The sequence below is a fragment of the Chiloscyllium punctatum genome, chromosome 3, assembly GCF_047496795.1.
Source record: "Chiloscyllium punctatum isolate Juve2018m chromosome 3, sChiPun1.3, whole genome shotgun sequence".
Classification (NCBI taxonomy): domain Eukaryota; kingdom Metazoa; phylum Chordata; class Chondrichthyes; order Orectolobiformes; family Hemiscylliidae; genus Chiloscyllium; species Chiloscyllium punctatum.
In genome coordinates, this window is record NC_092741.1 from 87,531,341 (window position 1) to 87,554,824 (window position 23,484).

Here is a 23,484-nt window from a genome sequence, read left to right on the forward strand (position 1 = left end):
TAGCGTGGCCAATTCACCTAATCTGCACATTTTTGGATTGTGGGAGGAAACCAGAGCACCCAGAGGAAACCCACGCAGACAGTGGGAGAATGTGCAAACTCCACACAGAGTCACCTGAGGTGGGAATTGAATCCGGATCTCTGGCGCTGTGAGGCAGCAGTGCTAACCACTGTGCCACCGTGCTGCCCACTGTACTTTGCCCTCCTAGTCTCTGACATCGCAAGTGCTTGTCCAGATGCTTATTGTATTGTAAGACTTCATAGACTGATGGAGTTATACAGCACTGAACACCCTCCAGTCCAACTCATCCATGCCAACCAAATATCCTAAACTGATCTAGTTCCATTTGCCAGTATTTGGCCCATATCCCTCTAAACCCTACCTGTTCATGTACCCATCCAGATTCCTTTTAAACATTGTAACTGTATCTGCCTCTACCACCACATCTAGCAGCACTATCCATACAAATACCATGTCTGTGTGAAAATGTTGCCTCTTAGATTCCTTTTAATTTTTTCTCCTCTCACCTTAAACCTATGCCCTCTAGTTTTGGACTCCCCCACCCTGGGAAAAAGTCATTGACTATTCACTCTATCCATGCCCCTCATGATTTTATATATTCTGAATGCTTTCAAGTTTAGCAACATCTTTCCTATAGCAGGGAGATGAGAATTGGATGGAGTACTCTAAAAGAGGTCTCACCAATGGCCTGTACAGCCGCAACATGACAACTCAACTCAAATACTCCATGTTCTGACGAATGAAGTAAGTGTGCCAAATGCTGCCTCACCATCCCGTCACTCCATTTTCAAGGAACTATGTACGAGCACCCCTTGATCTCTTTGTTCGGCAGCACTCCTCAGGATCCTACCATGAACTATATAAATTCTGCTTTGATTTGTCTTACCAAAATGGAACACTTCTCATTTATCTAAATTCAGTTGGAAGGGTCTACAAGGATGACAGAAATGGGAAAATATGGGCGAGTTTGCCTAATATATCATTGGGAAAATATTAGCGTTTGTAACAGGTATTCCCCAGGTTGCAAACAGATTACATTTCGGTGTCTGTTTGCAAGTCAATTTGTACGCAAATCAGAACTCAATCCAGCAAAATGTTAAGTAGCTGTTTGTAAGTACAAGAAATGTTCATATGTCAGATTTTTAAAATTACACAATTGCATGGATAATCAGAAAAATATGTTTACAGAGTAGAAGTTTTAGCGGAGTTGGGAAAAATCTGAAAACGATTTGCTTTAATGATATTTGGAGCACCCCTCATATCAAACAAACATACAAGCTTATACTTTGCCAAATACGTGCTTAAAGTCAGACCAATTGTGTAGAATTGTCAAGGTTGTACCATGTTCAGAACATTGGCAGGCTACCTTGATTAATAAGCAACTTTTAAAGGATCCACGTACTTTCCTGATGAAAGATGATTGCACTGGCAGTGATTCAAGAGTTAACTAAACAGTTTAACATCATTAAATTAAACTGTGAACTTAGCTGTAAGTTTAATGCTGAATGTGAACTCAACACGGCTGCACTAAAACGGCATAAACTTTCCAGTTCTCTCCATATCTTTCCATTGTAATTCTAAAATGGGCCTTGGTCATAGTGTCAGAGAGTAAGTACTTATTTTAATCATTCTTTCAAAACTAGTGCTAATAATTTCAAAACTAAAATTAATAAATTGTTTAAATAAGTAAAATTTTGAGCATTCAATTATATTTATAATGCTTATTTAATAGTTCACATCTACATTTGTTGAAAAAGGTGGGTTGAGAAGTTGTATCCATTTATGTGAATAAAACGAATTATGTCACATTGCTGGTCTCTGAATAGTTACGAAATGCTGCAGCCAAAGTCAGATTTTTACTGTTTTAGATTATTCATGTTATCTACATGCAGGCTGATGAAACACACACTCCCTTTCTGAGTATTTTAAATGTTGGGAGAAGTTGAATGAAAATATCTCATTTTTTATAACATCAAAGTGTCTTGGTGACAAGTTTACAAAATGTGAACATTTTCAGTAATCTGGCAATGTTAATTTTAATCCAAACTCTACATTGAACTGACAGTATACCATAATTCAGCTAAAGAATGCAATATGTTCTACTGAAAAGCTAGAAATTAAATTATTCCTACACTGTTCTTTGGAAATACTATTTCAGCCAGATGGAAACTGGATCACACTTCCCATCCCTTTTCTCACTATGACCTGTGCCCTACTACCTTCCTGTGCTCTTGTTCTCCCCTGACATCTGAAATATGTTGACTCATCATTCTTTTTTAAAGGCAGCCTTAAGGTGTTTGATGCACATTAGTAGACTGACATTTACAAAGTGCAAGTAGTGACAAGGATGGTCTAAGAAGCATGTGGGCCATAGTAATACAAGAAATGTAGGGAGCAGTTGTAAGGTAATTTCAGCTTTCTCCATTAATTTGATGCTGATGTTGAAATTTTACATTTTATAGAAGTTTTGCAGTGTGAGAATATGCTTTCAATCCTGTTTAAGAAATGAAATTGAGTTATTTTTTATCCAATGTAATAACCAAACAGCAATATTATGATAAAACAACGATAAGCAGATGCTGAAAGTCTGAAACAAACAGAGAAATTGCTGGATTAATTCAGCAGGTTTGACAGCATCTATGGAGAGAAGGCAGAGGTAACATTTCCAGTTCAGTGACTGGACCTACAGAGTTTCTCCAGCAATTTTTCTTTTTGTTAGCGGTGTTATGACTACTGTTAATTAAATAGAACTGCGAGCTAGACATTGAATACTGACTTTAGAAACTGTTCATTCAGAATCTGGCTATCGTGTTGGCTGGCTGTAGCTTTTGATGTCATATTAAGTATGAAACAAGTTATTTTCCAGGCTTGTAGCAAAAGAGATTTGGGCCATAAACATCTACATTTCAGTGTTTGTTTTTATCAAATCTGCGTAAAATATATTTTACATGATTAGGCAAATGTACTGTGTCTTAACAATAAATGACTAGGGGGGTCTGCTTGGAGATTTATAATACGACATTTTAAAACAAATGTTTTGACAGTAGATTGTATTTTTTGATTCATTTTTGTTAAATTTACTGGTTGTATTGTGGCTTTCTGGATATCTTCCTTCAATCAAATTCTGCTTTAGTCACTAACAACTAGTAATTAGAAGCAAATGGCAAAAAGAAAAGCTTTTTTTTGTAAGAAAGAACACATTATAGTCCTGTTCATGATATCAAACTGCAGACATGTGGGTAGAAAGTATGCAGATTGGCAGAAACAGAGTTTTTTTTTACTCAGTCCACCCACAATGAACATAGAGGCATCAATAAAAATATTAAGAGCAATATTTCAGAACAAGTTACATGTCGCTATTCTGTTTGCAGCACCTAAATTTAAATCATACTATTATTGTTTTAATTTGTCATTATTTCTAACAGAATTAGACAGGGTAAACACAGGAAGGATGTTCCCGATGAATGGGGAGTCCAGAATCAGAGGTCACAGTTTAAGGATGTTGGATAGGCCATTTAAGACTGAAGTGAGGAGAAATATCTTCACCCCACAGAGTGAGCCTTTGGAATTCTCTGCAACTGGAAGTGATTAAAACCAAAATTTTAAATATTTTCAAGAATGAATTAGATTTGGTTCTTGAGGCTAAAGGGATCAAATAGTTTGGGGATAAAGCAGCAATAGGGTACTGAATTGGATGATTCATCTTGATCATATTGAATGGCAGAGCAGACGCGAACGGTTGAATGGCCTACTCCTTCATCTGATATCTGTGTTTCTGTTTTCTTGACTTCACTATTTCTTTTTATTTCCAACTACTTGTATGTGAATAGTTAAATTGGTACAGAAATATGTTTGCAAGCGAGAAACAAATCTGGTTCAGTTCTGGCGTATTTTTCTTTGTACTCTGAAGGAGGAAAGTATTTTTATACCATTGTGGATAGCGTGGTCAGATTTTTTTTAACTTTTTAAAAGTTCACCTTTATTTTAAATTGTATTTTCTCTTAATTTGGGTTGAATGATCGTCATTAATTTTTTGCCAAATGTTATGTACAAGTTTTAAAATGAAATGACATTGATTAAGCCACTTATATCTTTGTAAGATGATGCCTTATTTTGTGTAGTACTGGCAGCACCTGAGCTCCTGTCTGTTTTACTTGAGCCATATCAACTCATAGAATCATACAGAAGGGGCCCTTCAGCCCAGCAAGTCTGTACTGTGGAAAATATGCTACTATCTGCATGAGGTCCATAGCCTCGGATATACTGACACGTCAAGTGCTTGTCCAAGTAGTTTTTAAACATTGTGAGGTTTCTCATCTCAATTACCCTCTCAGGCAGTGTATTCTAAGCCCTCATCACCCTTTGAGTGAAAATAGTTTTCCTCAAATTCCATCCAAATCTACTTTCTTTTACTTGAAAATTATGCCCCATTTTTATTGACCCTTTGACTAAGGGAGCAGCAGCTTTCTATTCACCCTGTCCAGGCTCCTCACTTAAACATCTCAAGTACCTTAAGATTTCTGTAGCAGCATGGTGGCTGAGTGATTGGCTTTGCTTCCTCATAGTGCCAGAGATCCAGGTTTGTTTCTACCCGAAGGTGATTGCCTGTGTAGAGTTTGCACACTCTCCCAGTGCCTGCAAGGGTTTCCCCCAGGTGCTCTGGTTTCTTCCCAAAGTCCAAAGCTGTGCAGGTTAGGTGGTTTGGCCATGCCTATATTGTCCAGGGATGTGTAAGCTGTGTGGACTAGCCATGGGAAATCCAAGGTTATAGAGTTTGGGTAGGGTATGTGAGTCTGGGTGGGATGCTCTTCAGAGGGTCAGTGTGGACTTGATGGGCCAAATGGCCTGTTCCAAACTTTAGGGATTTTGTGTTAATTCCCCTATTCCTGAGCTTTTTTTTTGCCATTCATTGTCTACTCCCTTGTTTTGTTCCTTCTTCCAAAGTCGTCACTTCTCACTTACCAGGGTTAAATTCATCTGCCACGCATCTGACTAATCTGTTCATATTCGCCTGTTAGCTAACGCCTTCCTCCTCACTGTCAAAAACTCAGCAAAACTTTCTTTCGTCCACAAATTACATATCATCCCTCCCACATTCTCACATATTGTTTGTGATATTCCTAAATAAGGGACACAGCATTATGGTACACCACTGCACACCAGGCTCCACTCTCATATCCTTCTAGATTAGATTACTTACAGTGTGGAAACAGGCCCTTCGGCCCAACAAGTCCACACCGACCCGCCGAAGCGCAACCCACCCAGACCCATTCCCCTACATTTACCCCTTCATCTAACACTACGGGCAATTTAACTTGGCCAATTCACCTAACCTGCACATTTTTGGATTGTGGGAGGAAACCGGTGCACCCGGAGGAAACCCACGCAGACACGGGGAGAACGTGCAAACTCCACACAGAGTCGCCTGAGGCGGGAACTGAACCCGGGTCTCTGGCACTGTGAGGCACCAGTGCTAACCACTGTGCCACCGTGCCGCCCTCTGTCAGTACCCTCTGTCTCCTGTCACTAAGATGCCATTATGGATCCATCTTGCCAAGTTATCCTGGATCCCATGAGCTTTTACTTTCTTTATCAGTCTCTCCTGTGGACCTTGGTAAAGGGCTTGCTGAATTCCATATAAACTACATCAACTGCTCAACTCTTATCCAACACTTGGTCACCTCAAAGTTCCACCACATTTGTGAGGCATGACCTTCCCAATTAATCCTTGCCTGTCTAAATGGAGATTAATTTTCTTTTTCACTATTTTCTCCAATAGTTTCCGCACCACTGATATTAGGCTCAGTGGTCTATAGTTTTCTGGTCTATCTCTGCCACCTTTCTTGTAAAGTGGAACCACACTAGCTATCCTCCAGTAATCTGGCATTCACCTGTGGCCAGAGATGATTTAAAATTTTGGATCATGGTCCCTGCAATTTTTCCTTCCCTCTTTCACTCTGAAGCACTTGCCTCTTTCACTTGTCTCTGTAGCTAGTGTTGCAGTTACGGTGTAAATAGTAACTGTAATTCTGTTGTGTTCTGATAAACATATTTAAAAGTTTGTACAAATGTTCAGTTTCTCAGATTATGCAGTTGAGATGACTTATTTGAAGTTGCAGATAAGTAAATTTAACAAGCTCTGTATAGTTACTGTAATCTATTTTAACAGAATTTTCCCTTGCCTTCTTCCATTCAGGGTAGATCACCTGTATGCATTCTTTGTTCAGTGGTCACCAGAAGTGTATGGGAAAGAAGCCAAAGACCAGGGATTTGTGGTGGTTGAGAAGGATGAGCTGGAAATGATTGACAATTTCTTCAGTGACCCAATTCCTAAAAGTTGGGAGGTAGGCTACATTGGATTTCAAATTTATTGTATTTCACATTTCTAAAGCATAATTCTTGGAAGGTTTTCTTTCTCAATTTATAATTTTTTAAAAAATCCTCGCCACTGGAAATCTGAGCTGTGCCATTCTCTGGTAACTGTACCAAGGTATGTGCATTGAAACAATATCAAATACTGTTTTCCATCCTAGATTTCTAAAGTCGCTTTCTTCAGTGTAAAACCTTTATGGTTATCCTCTCCAAAGAATCTCGCATTATGGTTAAAATGCCAGTAATGGAATACAGAGAACAAATGGAACTTAATTATGAGCTTTTGAAACTGATTTTTGATAAATAGTCAGAATATGACAAGAATAGAATTTTCCATGTCATAGCCGTTGTTGAACCCATAGAAAGATGTACATTTATTGACCTAGTTGAACAAGTCACACTTGAGAAATGAGTAAAGGTTTTATGTTTCCTGTAGATTTTAGGAGCAGTTATTTTATTGCGTTGAGTCCATTGTTGCCTGAAATGGATCTGTGTATTATCTAATATTGAGAGATGAAGCACACAACTTAGCTTTTTGTTAGGCTTGAAGAAAAAGAGATTTTGTGTACTTTATTTTTACATCCTCTAACTTTTTTTGTTTTAATGGTTTACATTGCTGTACCACAGTTGAGGTATTTTAATAAGGTATACCATTTAAAACATATTACCCTCATGAAATTGACAAAATCCCTGACAGAAATAGATTAATTCTAGTTGAAGACAAGTTCCTATGTATATGAGTCTGCAAGTTTCACAGCTGTCCAACTTGGTTCACATTTGAATAGTCTAATTGTAACGTCTCTACAACTGCAGCTAGAACAATCTGATCAAATGATTTTTCACATCTGCAAGCTGTAAATTGTTTTTAAAAAATAGCATTACAGCTGCCCAACTACCCTGTTAAAGATAGGTGTTTTTGTCTCTATACTTTTGTAATTAAAGATTTGCTTACCTTCCAAACAGCATTCATCATTATTTTAGCTGAGAAGCGCAACAAAGAAATAAAATCAATATAATCTAGTATATATAATACTTGACAGTAATGCAGACCATATCTAGCTGGTGAAATGTTTTCATTAATTGATTGTTTTTAGTGTACCATCTACATGATGCACTGCAGCAATTCATCAGAGCTCTCTTTAAAAAAAACCCAAACTTTCATCCTCTAAGTCAACTAGCACCTAGAAGTATAAAGGCAACAGGTTTATGGAAGTACCACCTACAAATTCCCTACCAAGCCACACAACATCTTAACTTCAAACTATATTGCTGTTGTTCCATGATTGACAGCTCAAAATCATGGAACTCCCCATCTGACAATTCTGTGGGTAACTGTACACCATTAAGAACTGCAGCAGTTCAAGAAGGAAACTCTCACCACCACCATCTGCAATTAGAGGTGGGCTATAAATGCTGGATAATAAATGATGCTCACATCCCATGAAAGAATTTTTGTTTACAAAAACTAATTTTTTTACAGCAAAGGCTTGTTTAAAAAAACGGCAAGTTAATTTGTTTCATTGCTGACAAAGTTGATCAAGACATCGGAAAAACTTTCTTGCCTCTCTTCAATTCTCTTTTAAGTTGGCCATGTCAAACAGTCCCTTTTCAGTACATACGCAGGTACTGTTCCCCAACTCTTCTGCCGTTAAATCAATGACTGCATCAGTGCTGCATCCTACTCCCAGGCTGAACTGGAGCAGTTCATCAACTATGCCAACAACTTCCATCTTGCCCTTAAATTCACTTGATCTATCTTAGATACCTTACTCCCTTCCTTGACCTCCATTTCCATCTCCAGTGACAGTTTATGGACTGACATTTGCTACAAACTCACAGACTTCCATAACTACCTGGACTATACCTCCTCCCACCCCGTATCTTGCAAAAACTACATCCCGTTTTCCCAATTCCACCACCTCCATCGCACCTGCTCTGACAAAGAGACGTCCCATTCCCAGGCATCCCAGACGTCTGCCTATTTTAAACAATGTGCTTTTCCTCCCTGTGTCATCCAGACAACCCACCATGCACCACCTCTATTCCCTGCTCCACTGCTCTAAACCCTCTCCCCTCCAAACATAATAAAGACAAGGTCCCCCTTGTCCTCACTTTCCACCCACCAGTCTACAAATCCAACATATCATCCTTAAACATTTCTAGACCCACCACACAGAACATTTTCACCTCCCCACCCCTCTCTGCCTTCCACCTGGACCATTCACTTCAGCACTCTTTGGTTTGCGCCACCCTTCCAACCAATATTCCCTGAATGGCTTCCCCTGCAATGATAAAAATGTAAAACCTGCCAGCACACCTCCATTCAGGGCCCCAAATAGTCCTTCCAGGTGAGACAGAGGTTCATCTGCCTCTCCTCCAACCTAGTTTACTGTATCCGGTGCTCCCAAAGTGGTTTTTTTCTACAACGCTGGGACCAAACATAATCTAAGGGCACGCTTCACCAAGCAACTTAGCCAGGCCTGTAAGGGCCGGTCACTGCCCATTTCAGTTCCCCTTTTCACTCTGACAAGTCCATCCTTGGTCTCCTCCATTGCCACAATGAATCAGACCACAAATTGAAGGAACAACATTTCATCTTCTGCCTGGACAGCCTACAGCCCGGAGGACTCAAAACATTGAGTTCACCAATTTCAATAACCTTTCCACCCATTCCCTGACTCCCTTCCCAGGCAGTCTCCTCCCTTCCATCCCTTCCCTTCAGCTACCAACCGGATTAATTCCTCCTATCAACCAACCTGCTTCCACCTGCCACCTGTATTCACTTTTCACTACCCCACCTCCTGATGCTGCCTGGCTTCCAACCTCCTGCTAGTCTACTTTGGATTCAAGTTTCAGAGGTTTCAAACCTATAAGCATGTGATTCCAAGATGAGAGTGCTATTACTAAACCTAGTTGACACTGTTCTTACAGCATACTTTGCACTTAAATTAACCCATAGTATAAAAAAGTGTTGACATTAACTTCTGAATATAAAAAATAAAAACATTAATAATAAATGCAGTTATACACAATAAGAAACGAGTATGGAAGTTTTTGATTATTGCTTTTGTTAGTTTCTGCTTTTTGTTTCCTTCCTGATATCCATAACAAGTTTCATAATCTTACATGTCTATCTTTAACGTTGTTATCATTTTCCACTTGGGCGCCTTATATCCTTCTGGATTCAACGTTGAGTTTAGTGACTTCAGACCATAAACTAAGTCCTCCATTTTGAACTCATTCCATTGGTGACTTCATTGAACCTTACAGGATACTGATGGGGCTTGGATAGAGTGGATGTGGAGAAGATGTTTTCATGAGTAGGAGAGACTAGTAAAAGCATCTTTGTGTTAAATTGCATATCCCTTATTCTGAGATTATGTTCTCTGGTCCTAGATTTAGTATCTATTCAAACATATTGTAAATTATTTTTGGCCAAACACTGATCCCTGTGACACTTCACTAATTAAAGATTGCCATCATGAAAGTGTCCCTAATCCCAACTGTTGGTGTTCTATTAGTTAGCTAATAACCTGTGCGTGTAAATATACTACCCCCAACACCATCGGCTCTATCTTATTAAGTAGCCTTATGTGTGGTACCTCATCAAACACATTCTGAAAATATTATATCTATTTGTTCTGCCTTATCTATCTGTATGACTCTTATCTGTCCTGTTTGTTATCACCTCAAAGAATTATAATAAATTTGTTAGGCATGATTTCTGTTTGATTATATTATGTATTTCTAAATGCTAGTATTATATCTTTTTAGGTTATTGCAGGATTTTTATCCGGACAGTGATATATTTCTAAGTCAGGACAGTCAGTGGCTTGGAGGAGAACTTGTAGGTGGTGGTATTTCCACAATTCTGCTGTTGTCCTTCTAGATGGAAGCGGTCATGTGATTGGAAGGAGCTGGCTAAGGAACCTTGGTGATTTTTTTGCAATGCACTTTGTAGATGGTACGTAGTGTTGATAGTGGAGGGAGTGGATGTTGTGCCAGTCAAGCAGGCTGCATGGTCTTGGATCATGGCAAGTTTCTTGACTGTTGTTAGAGCTGCACTCGTCTAGGAAAGTTGGGAGTATTCCATTACATTCCTGACTTATGCCTTTTAAATGTTGACAGACTTTGGAGAACCAGCAGTTGAGTTACTTGTTGCAGTATTCCTAGTGTATGGCCTTTTTTTGTAATCACAGTATTTATTCCTATTCAGTTTCTAATCAGTGGTAACCCCAAGATGTTGATGTGGGGAATTCAATTACGTTGGTGCCATTGAGTGACAAAGGAGTGATGTGTAGATTCTCTCTTGTTGGAAATGGTCATTGCTTGGCACTTAGGTGATGTAAATATTATTTGCTACTTGTCAATCCAAACCTGGATATTGTCCAGGTTTTTGCTGTATTTAGCTACTTGATGAAGGAGCAGCAGTCCGAAAGCTTGTACTTGCAAATAAATCTGTTACACTAGCGTTGTGTAATTTTCAAAAAATTTGTCCACCCCAGTCCAACACCAACACCTCCACATCATTGCTGTATTTAGGCATAGAGTGTTTCTGAATCTGAGGAGTTGTGAATAGTGCTGAAAAATATGCAGTCATCAGCAAGCATTCCCACTTCTGACCTTTATAATGGAAGGTATTGTGTATTGATATCAGTATGTTGGACTGTCAATTTAAGAATCTGATCACATGATGTCATGACATCAAAGGCCATTTTGGAGGGAAACAGCTTAGAGTAAAATGAGCACCTTGTGTGATAAAGCTCTTGTGTTAAATATGCTCCCCCGGTCCTCCTTCAAACGTTCCAGATAGATGATCATTAATGAAGCAGCTGAAGATGGCACTATTCTGAGGAACTCATAGAGTCCTCCTGGAGCTGAGATGAAGGTTCAGTAATCACAACCACCTTCTTTTGTGCCAGGTATGATTCTAATCAGCAAAGAATTTTCCCCTGATTCCTGTTGATTCCAGTTTTGCAAGAACTGCTTAATGCTATTCTTTGTCATGTAGGACCTTGATGTCAAAGGCAGTCACGCTCACTATCCCCACTGGCGCATAGCTCTTTTCTTGATGCTTGACCAGTACTGTAATGAGATCAAGAGCTGAGTGGTATGATGAAACCCAAATAAAGAGTCACTGAGCAGGTACTGTTAAGCAAGTGCGACTTGGTTGCACTGTTGATGACATGTTCAATCACTTTAGTGATCGAGTGTGGTCTAATGGACAGCTTACTGATGCAGTGAACAGTATCTAGCTCCCTACTTATACTGTAATTTTGTCCTACTGTAACATTCATATTTTCTCCCCTCACTGGAATGGCACTGTGTATCATGATGCCATGTCAGATTGCTTATCCTCCCAGATCTCATCCATCCAGTCTGCAAGAACATTGTAACTGTTGGAGAGGCCAAGGCTCCTGAAAAGCTGCATCATCTGCATGTACACCATTCTGCCTCCCCGAACAAAATGTCCAGGTAACTCATGGAATCGCAGAATAAAATCATAGAATCCATACAGTGTAGAAGCAGGCCATTTGGCCCATCGAGTGCACACCGACCATCCAAAGAGCATCCCACCCAGACTCATCCCATCCCTGTAACCCCTCATTTTCTATGGCTAATCCACCTAGCCTGCACATCCCTGGACACTATGGGCAATTTAGCATGATCAATCCCACCTTACTTGCGTATCTGTGGGAGGAAACCCACGCAGACACTGGGAGAATGTAAAAGCTTCACACAAACAGTTACTCGAAACTGGAATTGAATTTGGGTGCCTGGCACAGTGAGGCAGCAGTGCTAACCACTGCACCACCCCAAACTCACCTCTTCTAAGTTGTGTAATTTCTGCAGCTCAGACTCCAGCTACTTAACTTATATTGGAATAATTTTGGGCTGCAAGCACTTACAGGTAGTACTCCTATAATGCAAGTGTTCCAGTGAAACCTTGCTTAATAGAAAATTGTTTAATAGAAATAATGAGGCCTATGGGAACAGTGGGGTTAGGGGCAGGCCAGCAAAGTTGAAACTTCACTCATGATCGCTCAAAAATCACCCAGAAGTCTAATGCAAAGTTATAACATAGCCTGAATGAAGGTTGAAATTATATTTATTAATGAAACAAAAGAAAATTTAACACAGTACATTTTTTTATAAATGTAAGAAAGCTGCTCTCCGTACTGTACCTCTCACAGAAAGCCGCTCTGTTGGCAGTTGAGATCAACACATGCACAGAATAGCAGGAAGATGGGTGCTGAGACCGCGCATGCGCAGAAGCGTCGACACAGACATTGGTACATGCGCAGAACAAAGGGCTTTTGCCCGAAACGTCGATTTCGAAGCTAGTTGGATGCTGCCTGAACTGCTGTGCTCTTCCAGCACCACTAATCCAGAACCAGCACTGATGTCGTGCATGCGCAGAATGGCAAGAACATCAGCGCACTCGCAGAACGGCTGAGAGATTTCAGTGCTCACATCAGTACATGACAGAATAAAGCACGCGAGCCGATCCTGGCTGGAATCGTGCTATTGCCAACAGAGATAAGTGTTCTCCAAAATATTGTTCGCTAATTCTTCAGGGACGTTCTAGCCGAAACACGCGTTATCACAGAACTACCTGTACTGCATGTGTGTGTTCTGGATCACCTTAGTTTACAGAAGCTCCCTATGTGCTGCAGTCGTAATACATACTGCATCATGCCATCACCATTGTATTTAATTTTAAAATTAATTGCTGTAGTATTGCTGGTCTTTACTTTGAAGATTTTCCTGCTCTTTACCTTTCACTGTAATTATTCTATTTACACCAGTATCAATCTTAGACTGAAACTATTTTTGAGAGGGAAAAAAAAGACTCGACTCCTAAATATAAATTAAAGACCTTCCTTTTAGTTTATAACTAGAAATACTCACCAAACACACTTGTATCATATTATCGTTCGTGCTGTCTTTCCACCAATGGCCTCAAGCCAGCCAGTGTCTCGATCTGCATTTTTTTACCCTTTCCCCCTCACTTGCTTGAGTCTGAAGAATCGAAACACCTTTCCCTTCCACCGCTTCTCTTCCTAAAGTGCTTAACTCCAGCACCTATTTTAAGTTACAATTTCAAGCGCTAAATTGCACTCCGTTGGCTACTTGTGTGCGCTCTAACATCAAAGGCCTATCTGAGTCACTTAATTAGATTAGATTCTCAACAGTGTGGAAACAGGCCCTTCAGCCCAACCAGTCCACACCGACCCTCCGAAGAGTAACCCACCCAGACCCACTACCCTCCGAATAATGCACCTATTGTTATGGGCAATTTAGCATGGCCAATTCACCTGACCTGCATATCTTTGGACTGTGGGAGGAAACCAGAGCACCCGGAGGAAACCCATGCAGATACGGGGAGAATGTGCACACTCCACACAGTCGCCCGAGGCTGGAATCTAACCCTGGCGCTTTGAGGCAACAGTGCTAACCACAGTCACCGTGCCGCCAGTTTCAACTAATTTTTAATGAAACTTCACTTTCACTGGAAAGCATGAACAAATTTAGATCTGAAAATTTAGATCTTAAAACTAAAAATAGCCAGTATCTATATGTCACTTCCTGTATGTGTTTCAAGTCTGTACGATAAAGCCTGTTAATGGTCACCCATTTGAACATGAATCTCATTTTAACTGCAGTTGTTTCTTGATAAGTAAAATGATCAACTGGTAATTGAGACAATGCGACTAAGACTAGAGGCAATTCCCTGAATGTGCCTTCTATCAAATATATCTTGACACTGTCGCTTTAACAAAAGTGTTATAATACTCGCTTAAACTTGAAATGTAACCAGAGCAAATCAGGCACTAATTTTAAGAGTAAATTCTTTCCCTTCCAGTTCTTTTTTTTAATGTATAGTTTTATCATAAATCCTATTGATAAAACTCATGTATATTATGCACGCTAACATCACTGGACACTTTTGAAGTAAGTTAATCTGGAAAAGATTCCCAACTGGAAAAAAGGCTTTTGAAAAGAGATCGTTTGTTCATATATAAAAGTATAATTGTTTAGCAATGTGGTACTAACTGTACAGCATCACATTCCTAATGCATTCTTTCACCCAACAATTGTCAGTTGTACTAAGAGCACTCATAGCCTTGAAGCTGACAGATTGCGGTTCAAAAACTATTCAGGATTGGAACGCAATGTTGATTGGTACTCCAGTGGAGTTATAGAGTACTTTTAAAAAGCGTCAATAAATGCATTTTGTTTCTTTACTTTGGGGATTTGAACATTGAGGTCAAATTCTTAATCAGAGTTTTTAATCCATAAGTCACACATTTGTAATATTCATTTTGTTTTTTTTTCACTAATTTCTCCTGATCTTGCTTGACTTTTAAAATTATTGGAGTGGCTTAGTGATACAAGTTTCAACTTGAAATACATGCCGGAAATGACATGTAGAAACTCTGACAGGAATTTACCATTTCTAGACTCGAATTTGCTCAAGCTTGTTGCTCTACGTGCACATAAAATGCAAGGGTTTAAAAAAAAACTTGGCATAAGTTGCTGTGGAATTAATCTTGAGAAAATCATTCAAGTTTCCAAGACCTGGCCTGTCCATCAAGGAATGTGCATGTTTCCACTCATTCCAAGCTATTTGAAAATACTGTACCCTTAAATGTCTTTATATCAATTTTATTGTATTATTTTATAAGCTATTTATGTCATGATTCTATCCTGCCAGTTTTAATTTGGGGCAAGAGGCAAATGCAGGGAGTTAAATCATCTGTACGTATCGGTATGAGACTTGAAATATTTTAACTCCCGGACATTGTTTAAATTGCCCATAATTCCTATCTGAAACTGATAGGCAGGAGAAAGTGATGACTGCAGATGCCGGAGATCAGAGTTGAAAAGTGGCATTGGAAAAGCACAGCAGGTCAGGCAGCATCTAAGGAGCGGGAGAATTGACATTTCGGACATAAGCCCTTCCTGATGAAGGGCTTATGCCTGAAACATTGATTCTCCTGCTTTTCGTAAGCTGCCTGACTTGTGCTTTTCCAGTGCCACACTTTTCAACTCTAATTTGATTGATGGCGAGCTGATGGGGTGTAATTAGGGTACCGTGGGAGATCTATGAACATATTCCCAGTAAGGTAATTCATAAATGGAAGAATGAGGAAAATCTGAGATTGATTGAAAGGAGGGCACCTATTTTGTGAAGCTTTAGCACCCCCTCACCTATTGGACACCAAAAATCCATAAAGTAGGGCTTGGAAACATTTGCTGCTTCTCTAATCTGGAAGGCACCTGCTACTAGTTTGCACTTGAGTTAAAGACTTTGTGGCTCTCAAACCAGAGGTGCAATGGCATAGACATTCTGACAATATTGTTGGGATGCTGATGTAAGAATTAACTTGGGCCATCTTCATTTGGATTATCATCATCTTGTGTGTGAATTCAGGCTAGTTAAAATAGGTGGCTGTTGTAGGAGATCTTGTACAAACTCATTTGACCTAGCCATTCTTCATTTTGGCCCCACTTGCATCTTTCAAAAGCAAGACAAGAGCAGTTTAAAAAAAAATCCCCTCCAAACTGCCCAAATTCCAGAAGTTAACAATTCAATGGCAGTCTCTGCGTCCAAATCTAGGGATAGTGTGCATTTTCCTATGTTTGTTCACAGTGTGGAAGGTGGCATACAAAGGTCATGCATTGTGCTACTTTAAATAATAGCAATGAAGGCACCCCTGAGTGATTGCACAAGCTAGTGTGAGGTATACAGCCACTTAAACTTATTTTGATGAACAAAAGAAATAAACGTTAAAGGCATGATACATTCTGATTGCAGTAGGAGCTGAAGTGGAAAACATGGTGGAAGCGAGGTAGAAGGTGCAACAGGCCAGAGGGGACTAAGGGCTTTGGATGCCATGCAGGAGATCAACAAGAGGATAGAACTCTCCTTCCCTCTTGAGATTAGGAGGCCCTCCAAAAGTATACTGAAGAGGTGTGGAAGAGAAGGAAGAGGTATTGTAGTAATCAGTGCCAACAGTCGAGCCTAGAAGTTTAAAGATGTCATACAAATGGTCGAGAGCAACCTTGCATACCGTATCTCAACCAACTGCATTTCTAGTATATTTCACTGCTCCTGGTTTAGATATGGGTGGGACTGCTCTCTTTGCATTTAAGTGGGTGAGTTTTCATGCTGCGAGCTTCTCTTCCCTGACCACAATTTCCTCTTCCTGTGAAAAGCTTGTCTTTTTTTGCAGCTGCTCCATCTCTCTACTGCATCCTGGGGGGAGCTGCAGCTGAAACCCCTATGACTAAGTGGTGTGCTCAGAGCCTTTGCTGTAACATCTAGTTGCTCAAGTTGCAATTTTTCTCCTAAACCACAATATCAAATTTTGCCTTAGGTGTTATTAAATAATTTTGGATTTAAATAAAACTCTGGTTTTAACAATATGATTCCATATGGTTGATAATCAGGTTGGCTTGGTTTGTTCAAAAGTAAATTGATTTTGGTTGATGGGCATAAAAGATGGATTTAAATTTAGAAAATATAAAATCAAACTCAGGTAGTAAAATTTCACTGAAATAGAAATAATTTATAGTTTCATATCATGTTTATTCAACCAAGTTTAATATAAATCTTGTCTAGATATATTTATAGAACAGCAAGATTAAAAAAATGGGATTACACTTCAGATGATCTAATAATGCATTGTATAGGATGTAAAGGAAGGGGAGGGAGCTTTGGCAAGTTTCCAGTTTTGTTTTGTGCAAAGAGCACATGTAGTTTCTGAGCAAAATGAAAGTTGCTATGCTGAATAGAAAGTAGTTCATTATAAAGGAACAGCCAATCAAATACACTGGACCATAGAAGCACGCAGCCTGTAAGCAGTTGGAAGCTGTTAAACTATTGCTACTTTCAAGTAATCAACCAGAGTTTTGTGGAAATCCACTTGCAGAAATGAGGGGCACTAGAATGTCAAATAACATTAGAATTGTATTCAAAGCAAAAGGAGATGATGGATCCTTTGTACAGGTCAGTCATGTATTTTCCCTTCCTTCAGTTAAGTTTAGATTTTTTTAAAGCAGAAACATGTCTGAAAGCAATTTAATAAAGAAATTGTTGAGAAATTGCTCACTTTACAATGACCAAAATTTTTTTGATAAAACTTTATACAGTAGTTTTCCTTTCCAGTTTTTTAAATGTTCTAAATTGCACAATAATTGCATTGAGGCGTATTTTCAGTTTTTTCTTCCTCTAAGTAATTCTTGTCATTTTGCATTCATTTGCTTAAAATGAAATTAAAGATCTATGTGCAGCATAGATCGTAAAAGTAGTGTATAAATTTAGTCCTTTCTCTAAAACACCATTACCCTCCTAAACAAAAATCTGTTATCTTAATCTGGTACACGTTTCTAATTTAATTTTTAATTGCAGTATTATTTTTGTGTTGAGGTCTCTGCTTATGCATTATCAGCATTCTCCAAGATGTAGGAAATCCCCTGAATGCCTTTCCATGACACAAAAAAAAACTGCATGTTTGATTTGTTGTTAGAAAGTCAATATGTACAATTATATATTCAGCATTTAATCACTTTTATTATTTCAGATGTAATAAAATCAAATGAGGTAGTGTCTTGCATCTTTTTTGTGAAAGTTGATTGCATCTAGACTTTGATTACAAAGAAGATGTAGATGTTGGCTTTCATTTACATAAATTCAATGGTGGAAGCTAGAAAATTCATCATTCTTCCTTGATGTCTGTTATAGTGTATCAAATTTTATCTGATTTTATTAATGCAGTCTTATTAAACTCTGTTATCTCACCTCTGTCAGTCTCTGAGAGATTGAACATGGTGTATCAACAAGTGAGTTGGTGATCAGAATGCATCATGCCAAGCCTAAAACCTGTTTTCCCAACATTAGTTTTAAACATGCAGCAAGTTGCTGGATAGTAGTCAGAACAGTCAGTTTTCCTTTGAGAGCAGGGAGTTCTGAAAAATTCTTCAAATTTTGTTATTGACTTTTTACAGATTATCACCATCGAGGAGGCAAAACGACGCCAGAGTGTTGGGAGTTTTTACGAAGAAGGGGCAGATGATCTGCAGCCTGTTCTTACAGACCCTAGTGAACTGCTGGAGAGTTTCCACATTGAAAAGGTATATGAACACACTGTAGTGGCTGTAATATTCTGTGTAGAAAGAAGTCCACTAATTAAATATTTTCCACTCATCAGCTATCACAACACCTTCCTGCAAGAACACAGGGATATGCTTGGCGACTTACATATAGTACAGCAGTTCACGGAACAAGCTTAAGAACGCTTTACCGGAGTTTGGCTGTTATTGATACTCCTGTCCTCCTTGTTGTCAAAGATATGGATAATCAGGTAAATCAATTATTATCTAAGCTATTTATTGGAACAATACATTTATATGTTTGATTAGTTCAAGAACTTAATCATGGAATAAATACATTCCTAAACCCAAGGTTATATTCTCTTTGTAGATATTTGGAGCATTGGCATCACATCCTTTCAGATTAAGTGATCACTGTTTTGGTACAGGAGAAACCTTTCTCTACACATTCAATCCACAGTTGAAGGTAATTTCCAGCAATGTAAACTTTTTGGAGAGTTTGGATAGTTGAGAGAAGTTCTGACAAAATCATTTCTAAACATGAATCCCTGCTTTTAAGTTTTGAACGTTGTTGAAAATTTCACTGGATTTATACCATGTATTTTTAAATGTCATCTGTTAAACTTAAGTTCTGCATCAAAACTTGGTATTATTGTGCTGTACAGTTTTTGAACAAAGAAGAATTCTTATATGCATTAGGGGAAGTATCACAGCTATTTTGAGTTCTTATCAATTTCACATAGTATGAATTATTACAGGAGCAGAAAACATTTAGCTGGGTAACTAATGATGGGGGTAAATGCAGCTCTGTCCGTGTCTTGTGTATTCTAAGAACAACTGCTTGTTCTTATTGAAACTCAATTCTCCAGAATAACATGTTGCTGACCGTAACATTTGCTGTTTGTATTGTGTAATAAATTCACATTTTGGAATTCCTGACAAGGTTTAACTAATGCATAATTGATGTAAGTTTTGCAGTACTGCCTTACTATTATGTAACATGAATATAAATTTAATATATTGTAATTCAATAGATATTCAGATGGAGCGGAGAAAATTCTTATTTCATTAAAGGAGACAAAGATTCTTTAGAACTAGGTGGAGGCAGGTATGTATCCACTAAGTACAGTAATGTTATTATTTTATTTACCAAAGTTTATTTGTTTCAATTCATTCATGGGATGTGAATGATGCTGGTTAGACCTTGAATTGTTGGGTGCAGAGAGGACAATTAGGTGCTAATCATCTTGCGGTTTCTTTGCCCATATTTGAGTTAATGTCATGTGACTCTGGTGTCCAGAATCCATGTTGAGGATTCCCAGGCCAACTCTCTGTTGACTGCATTATCACTGTGCTGCCAACTCAACTGTAGTGGGTGTAATGATGATGATAGTGTCTAGGACATAGTCATTCTTTTGGAATAGTCTCTCATGACAAGTCTCCTCTTTTCAGCCTAAATCCCCTGACAAAGAGAGCTTTGCAGGCCTGAATGTTTGCTTTTTCCAGTGGCCCTCTCAGTTTCATTCATTTTAGCAGATTTTGTTCAATACAACTGAATGGTTGCTTAGTCATTTTAAAAGGCTTTTAAGAGTTAACCATATTCCTGTAGCTCTGGAGCCTCCAGAACAGATAAGGATGACAGATATTTGGTCCCTGAAGGACATTAGTGAACCGGTTGGTTTTAAGGTCACCATTAGACTGGCTTTTAATTCCAAATTTAATCATTGAATTCAGATTTCACAATTTACTATGTTGGAATTGGAATCCATGTCCATAGCCCCTCTGGATTAGTAATTCAGTGACATTATCGCTGTGCCACTACTACTAACTGGACACTTTTAGTTTTAGTTAGAAAAACTTAAAAACTGATATAGAATATTATTATAATGTTTGAATTTTTTTAACAAAAAATAATGAAACCACAATGTTGCTGTTGATGGTTTTAACCAAAAAAGAATCACCTTGTGATATGGTAACAATATAACATTAGTATTTGCTCAGTATGGAGGCTTAAATGTCTTTTTAATGAGCCCCATCAGTCCTTTACACCACAGTAATTTGAGTGCATTTTGTTAGTTGTTTGATAAGCTGGAGTTCTGCACAAGAGAAGTTATTTGATTTATCGGGAAGTCCATTTATAAGAGGATTTTTATAAAGAGAGAAAATTGCACCAAAATGTATTAAGGATTCCTCGGAGTAATGGAATGTGGGATGAATTTTGCACACGTCAAAATGCAGTGGAAGTTTTTCTTTTTAAAGTTTTTTGTCTTTTGAACTTAATGTGCTCCTCCAGAAGGTACAGAATTGATGCCTCCTTAAACTACAATCCCTAAGCATCAGTGAATTAGCAAAAACGTCCACTTTTATACTTTTAGTGTCACTTGAATAAAGTGTAACTGGGTTTTGAATCGTGTAATCATAGTTACTGCCACAAACTCTCACTGATAGTAAAAATTCTTATATTTATGAAATGTTATCCATTATGATATGTTCCATTTTTTCCTTCATAGCTTTGCTGATAATATTTTATCTTGTAATTCCAATTATTTTTAATTTCATTATCTGAAAACTTAAATGTGAAGGGATAAAATGGCTTTAATTTCTTAATTTCCAGTCTTTAACAATACTTTATTGTAATTGGCTGCTTACTTTCCTTATAAATATCATGGCTGCTGTATATATTGAGATACCAAAGAGATCAGTGCAAACAGTTTTCTTAAATAAGCAGTAACCATTGTTTCAGTGCTCACCATGAAGTTCAGCTCAGTGCTATGAGTAAGCACACACAATACTAAATTTAACAACTGACAAATTTCATGATCTTAACTTTTTAATAATCGCAATTTCAGTGGCCATTTTGGCTTATGGCTTGATGCCGATTTATATCACGGACGAAGCAACCCATGTAGTACATTTAACAACGAAACACTGTCAAAAAAAGAAGACTTCATTGTGCAAGATTTGGAAGTGTGGACATTTGTATAAATTTGCTGACTTTTTACCTGTGCCACCTTAATTCTGCTGTTCAGCTCAATGGATGGTATGGTTCCACTGCTAGCTGCCTTATATTGTGTCCAGTGCTCTCAAGATACCATAAAGGAGCATGTATCTGAATGCTTAAGCTACAATTTAAAGCTGAACTATAAAGGAGATTACAGGCCACAGCTTTCGAGCAAGTTGATGTTTACACTACAACTTGTTTGGGACTCTTACATCTGCATTCCATCGTGTGCTAAAAGAAGACAGTTAAGTCTGTGAGTCTTTTGATGGTCTTTTTTAGTGTGAAAGAGGAACAAAAGAAAACTTTCCTTCCAAATGTGGTGCAGTAGCCAAAGAGTGGCTGGCTGTAAAGTACTAGTGTGACCAAAGCCATGGTTCAAGGTGATGCTTTCCAATTTAACAGTATGGTTAATACAAAACATTTTAAGACTGCATAATGCATGTTGAAGGCACACCGTTCAGTACTAGAATGTTAGTTCAGACATTTTAATTGTTTAATGACATTACTTAAAGTTCTAACTGGAATGTTTAATGTTCTGTAGAAATACTTGTTTTCCAACAAGTGAAAGTGAATTTTTTGGAAAAGTGATAATTGTGGGAGGGGGAAGGAAATATTGTAATTATGTCAAGATCATTTATATATTATCATACAGTACTTTAATTTAATGCAACTTTTATATTTGTTTTTGGTTACATAAATGTTTTATACCCTGTACTTGGGTTGGTTTTGTATCGGTGCAGGCACTGAACGCCATGTTTCAAATCTTTGTTTACAGTTTGAAAAATGATTATGTAAAATAGTTTCTTGTGTATGTACTTTTGCATTTGTTTGAACATTCCAGTGTTTTAAGGGTATAAAGGAACTGGTAAGCGCACAAGGAATATCATCGCACTTTCAAAGAAATGGCAGGAGCTTTTGGCACCATATACAGCATGAATTGTAAATAATCAAGACTATACATACATTATTCTTCCTTCATTTTAGTCAATTAAAGTGCATTTTTTGCAACAAAGTATGGTGCAAAAAAAAGTTTTTGATTTCTGGATTATTTTGTTATTAAGTGGTTGAACAGATTGTAAAGAAACATCATCAAACTTTTCATAATGCTTAGAGTATTTCAAATGCATGTTTATCGGGTTTTCCCCCCCTTCTGGATCAGATATTGAAACATTGATATTAAAATGCTGTTTCCATAAGGTGCCATTTCTACTTCTGATCAACAAAAATTCTGCAACAAGAACTGAAAAGCATTTCAATACTAGATAAAGTCATGGGTTTTTAGCAATTGTTTTGCATATTTTGCTGTTGTGGAGGTTGTTAAGAATATCTGAATAGAGCACTAAATATTTCACCAATTTTTTTTAAAGTTTAGCATTTGATATGTTAAACAATAGCTTACAAATCATATTATATTAAAACACTATATCTAGTGTAATGAAAACATTCTAATTGTATCTGAATTCTGTACCTGTGAATGTCATCATTAAGAATGTATACTGTGACAATGTTGCAGTTAATTAATAAATCTGTGTATTTGAGAGCGTCTTAGAATGAATGTTTTGTACCTGAAGGAAATAAGATGATCATTTCTATTTCTTGATTTTAAAATAACCTTTTTTGAAAACTAAGGGGCAACTTTTTCACGCAGAGGGTGGTACATGTATGAAATGAGCTGCCAGAGGAAGTGGTGGAAGCTGATCCAATTGCAACATTTAAAAGGCACTTAGATGAGTGTATGAATAGGAAGGGTTTGGAGGGATGTGGGCCAGGTGCTGGCAGGTGGGACGAGATTGGGTTGGGATATCTGGTCGGCAAGCACGGGTTGGACTGAAGGGTCTAATTCCGTGCTGTACATCTCTATGCCTCTATATTTGGATTTTTGAGACCTTCTCCAGTCCAACCATTCCTGAATGCAGAGTTTGGGTCCTGTACAATCAAACTATTTTAACTTGCCTAATATCTGGCAAGAT

General features: G+C 38.1%; 1 protein-coding gene across 7 annotated transcripts in view; it reads left to right on the plus strand.

Moving 5' to 3' along the window:
* Positions 1–23,052, plus strand: part of LOC140462260 (nuclear receptor coactivator 7-like) — a 116,062-nt gene extending 93,010 nt beyond the window's left edge. For 5 of the 7 annotated variants that reach the window (XM_072555989.1, XM_072555988.1, XM_072555992.1 and 2 more), the window contains 6 exons: positions 6,218–6,365; positions 18,409–18,534; positions 18,612–18,764; positions 18,884–18,979; positions 19,548–19,621; positions 21,363–23,052. In XM_072555989.1, coding sequence (XP_072412090.1) covers positions 6,218–6,365; positions 18,409–18,534; positions 18,612–18,764; positions 18,884–18,979; positions 19,548–19,621; positions 21,363–21,498 — 733 coding nt within the window. In that variant the 3' untranslated portion in view covers positions 21,499–23,052. Of the gene's footprint in view, positions 1–1,529; positions 1,630–6,217; positions 6,366–12,710; positions 17,411–18,408; positions 18,535–18,611; positions 18,765–18,883; positions 18,980–19,547; positions 19,622–21,362 lie in introns of those variants that run through there. The other 2 variants (XM_072555993.1, XM_072555995.1) reach the window with 2 other exon arrangements.
* The last annotated feature ends 432 nt before the right edge of the window (positions 23,053–23,484 follow it).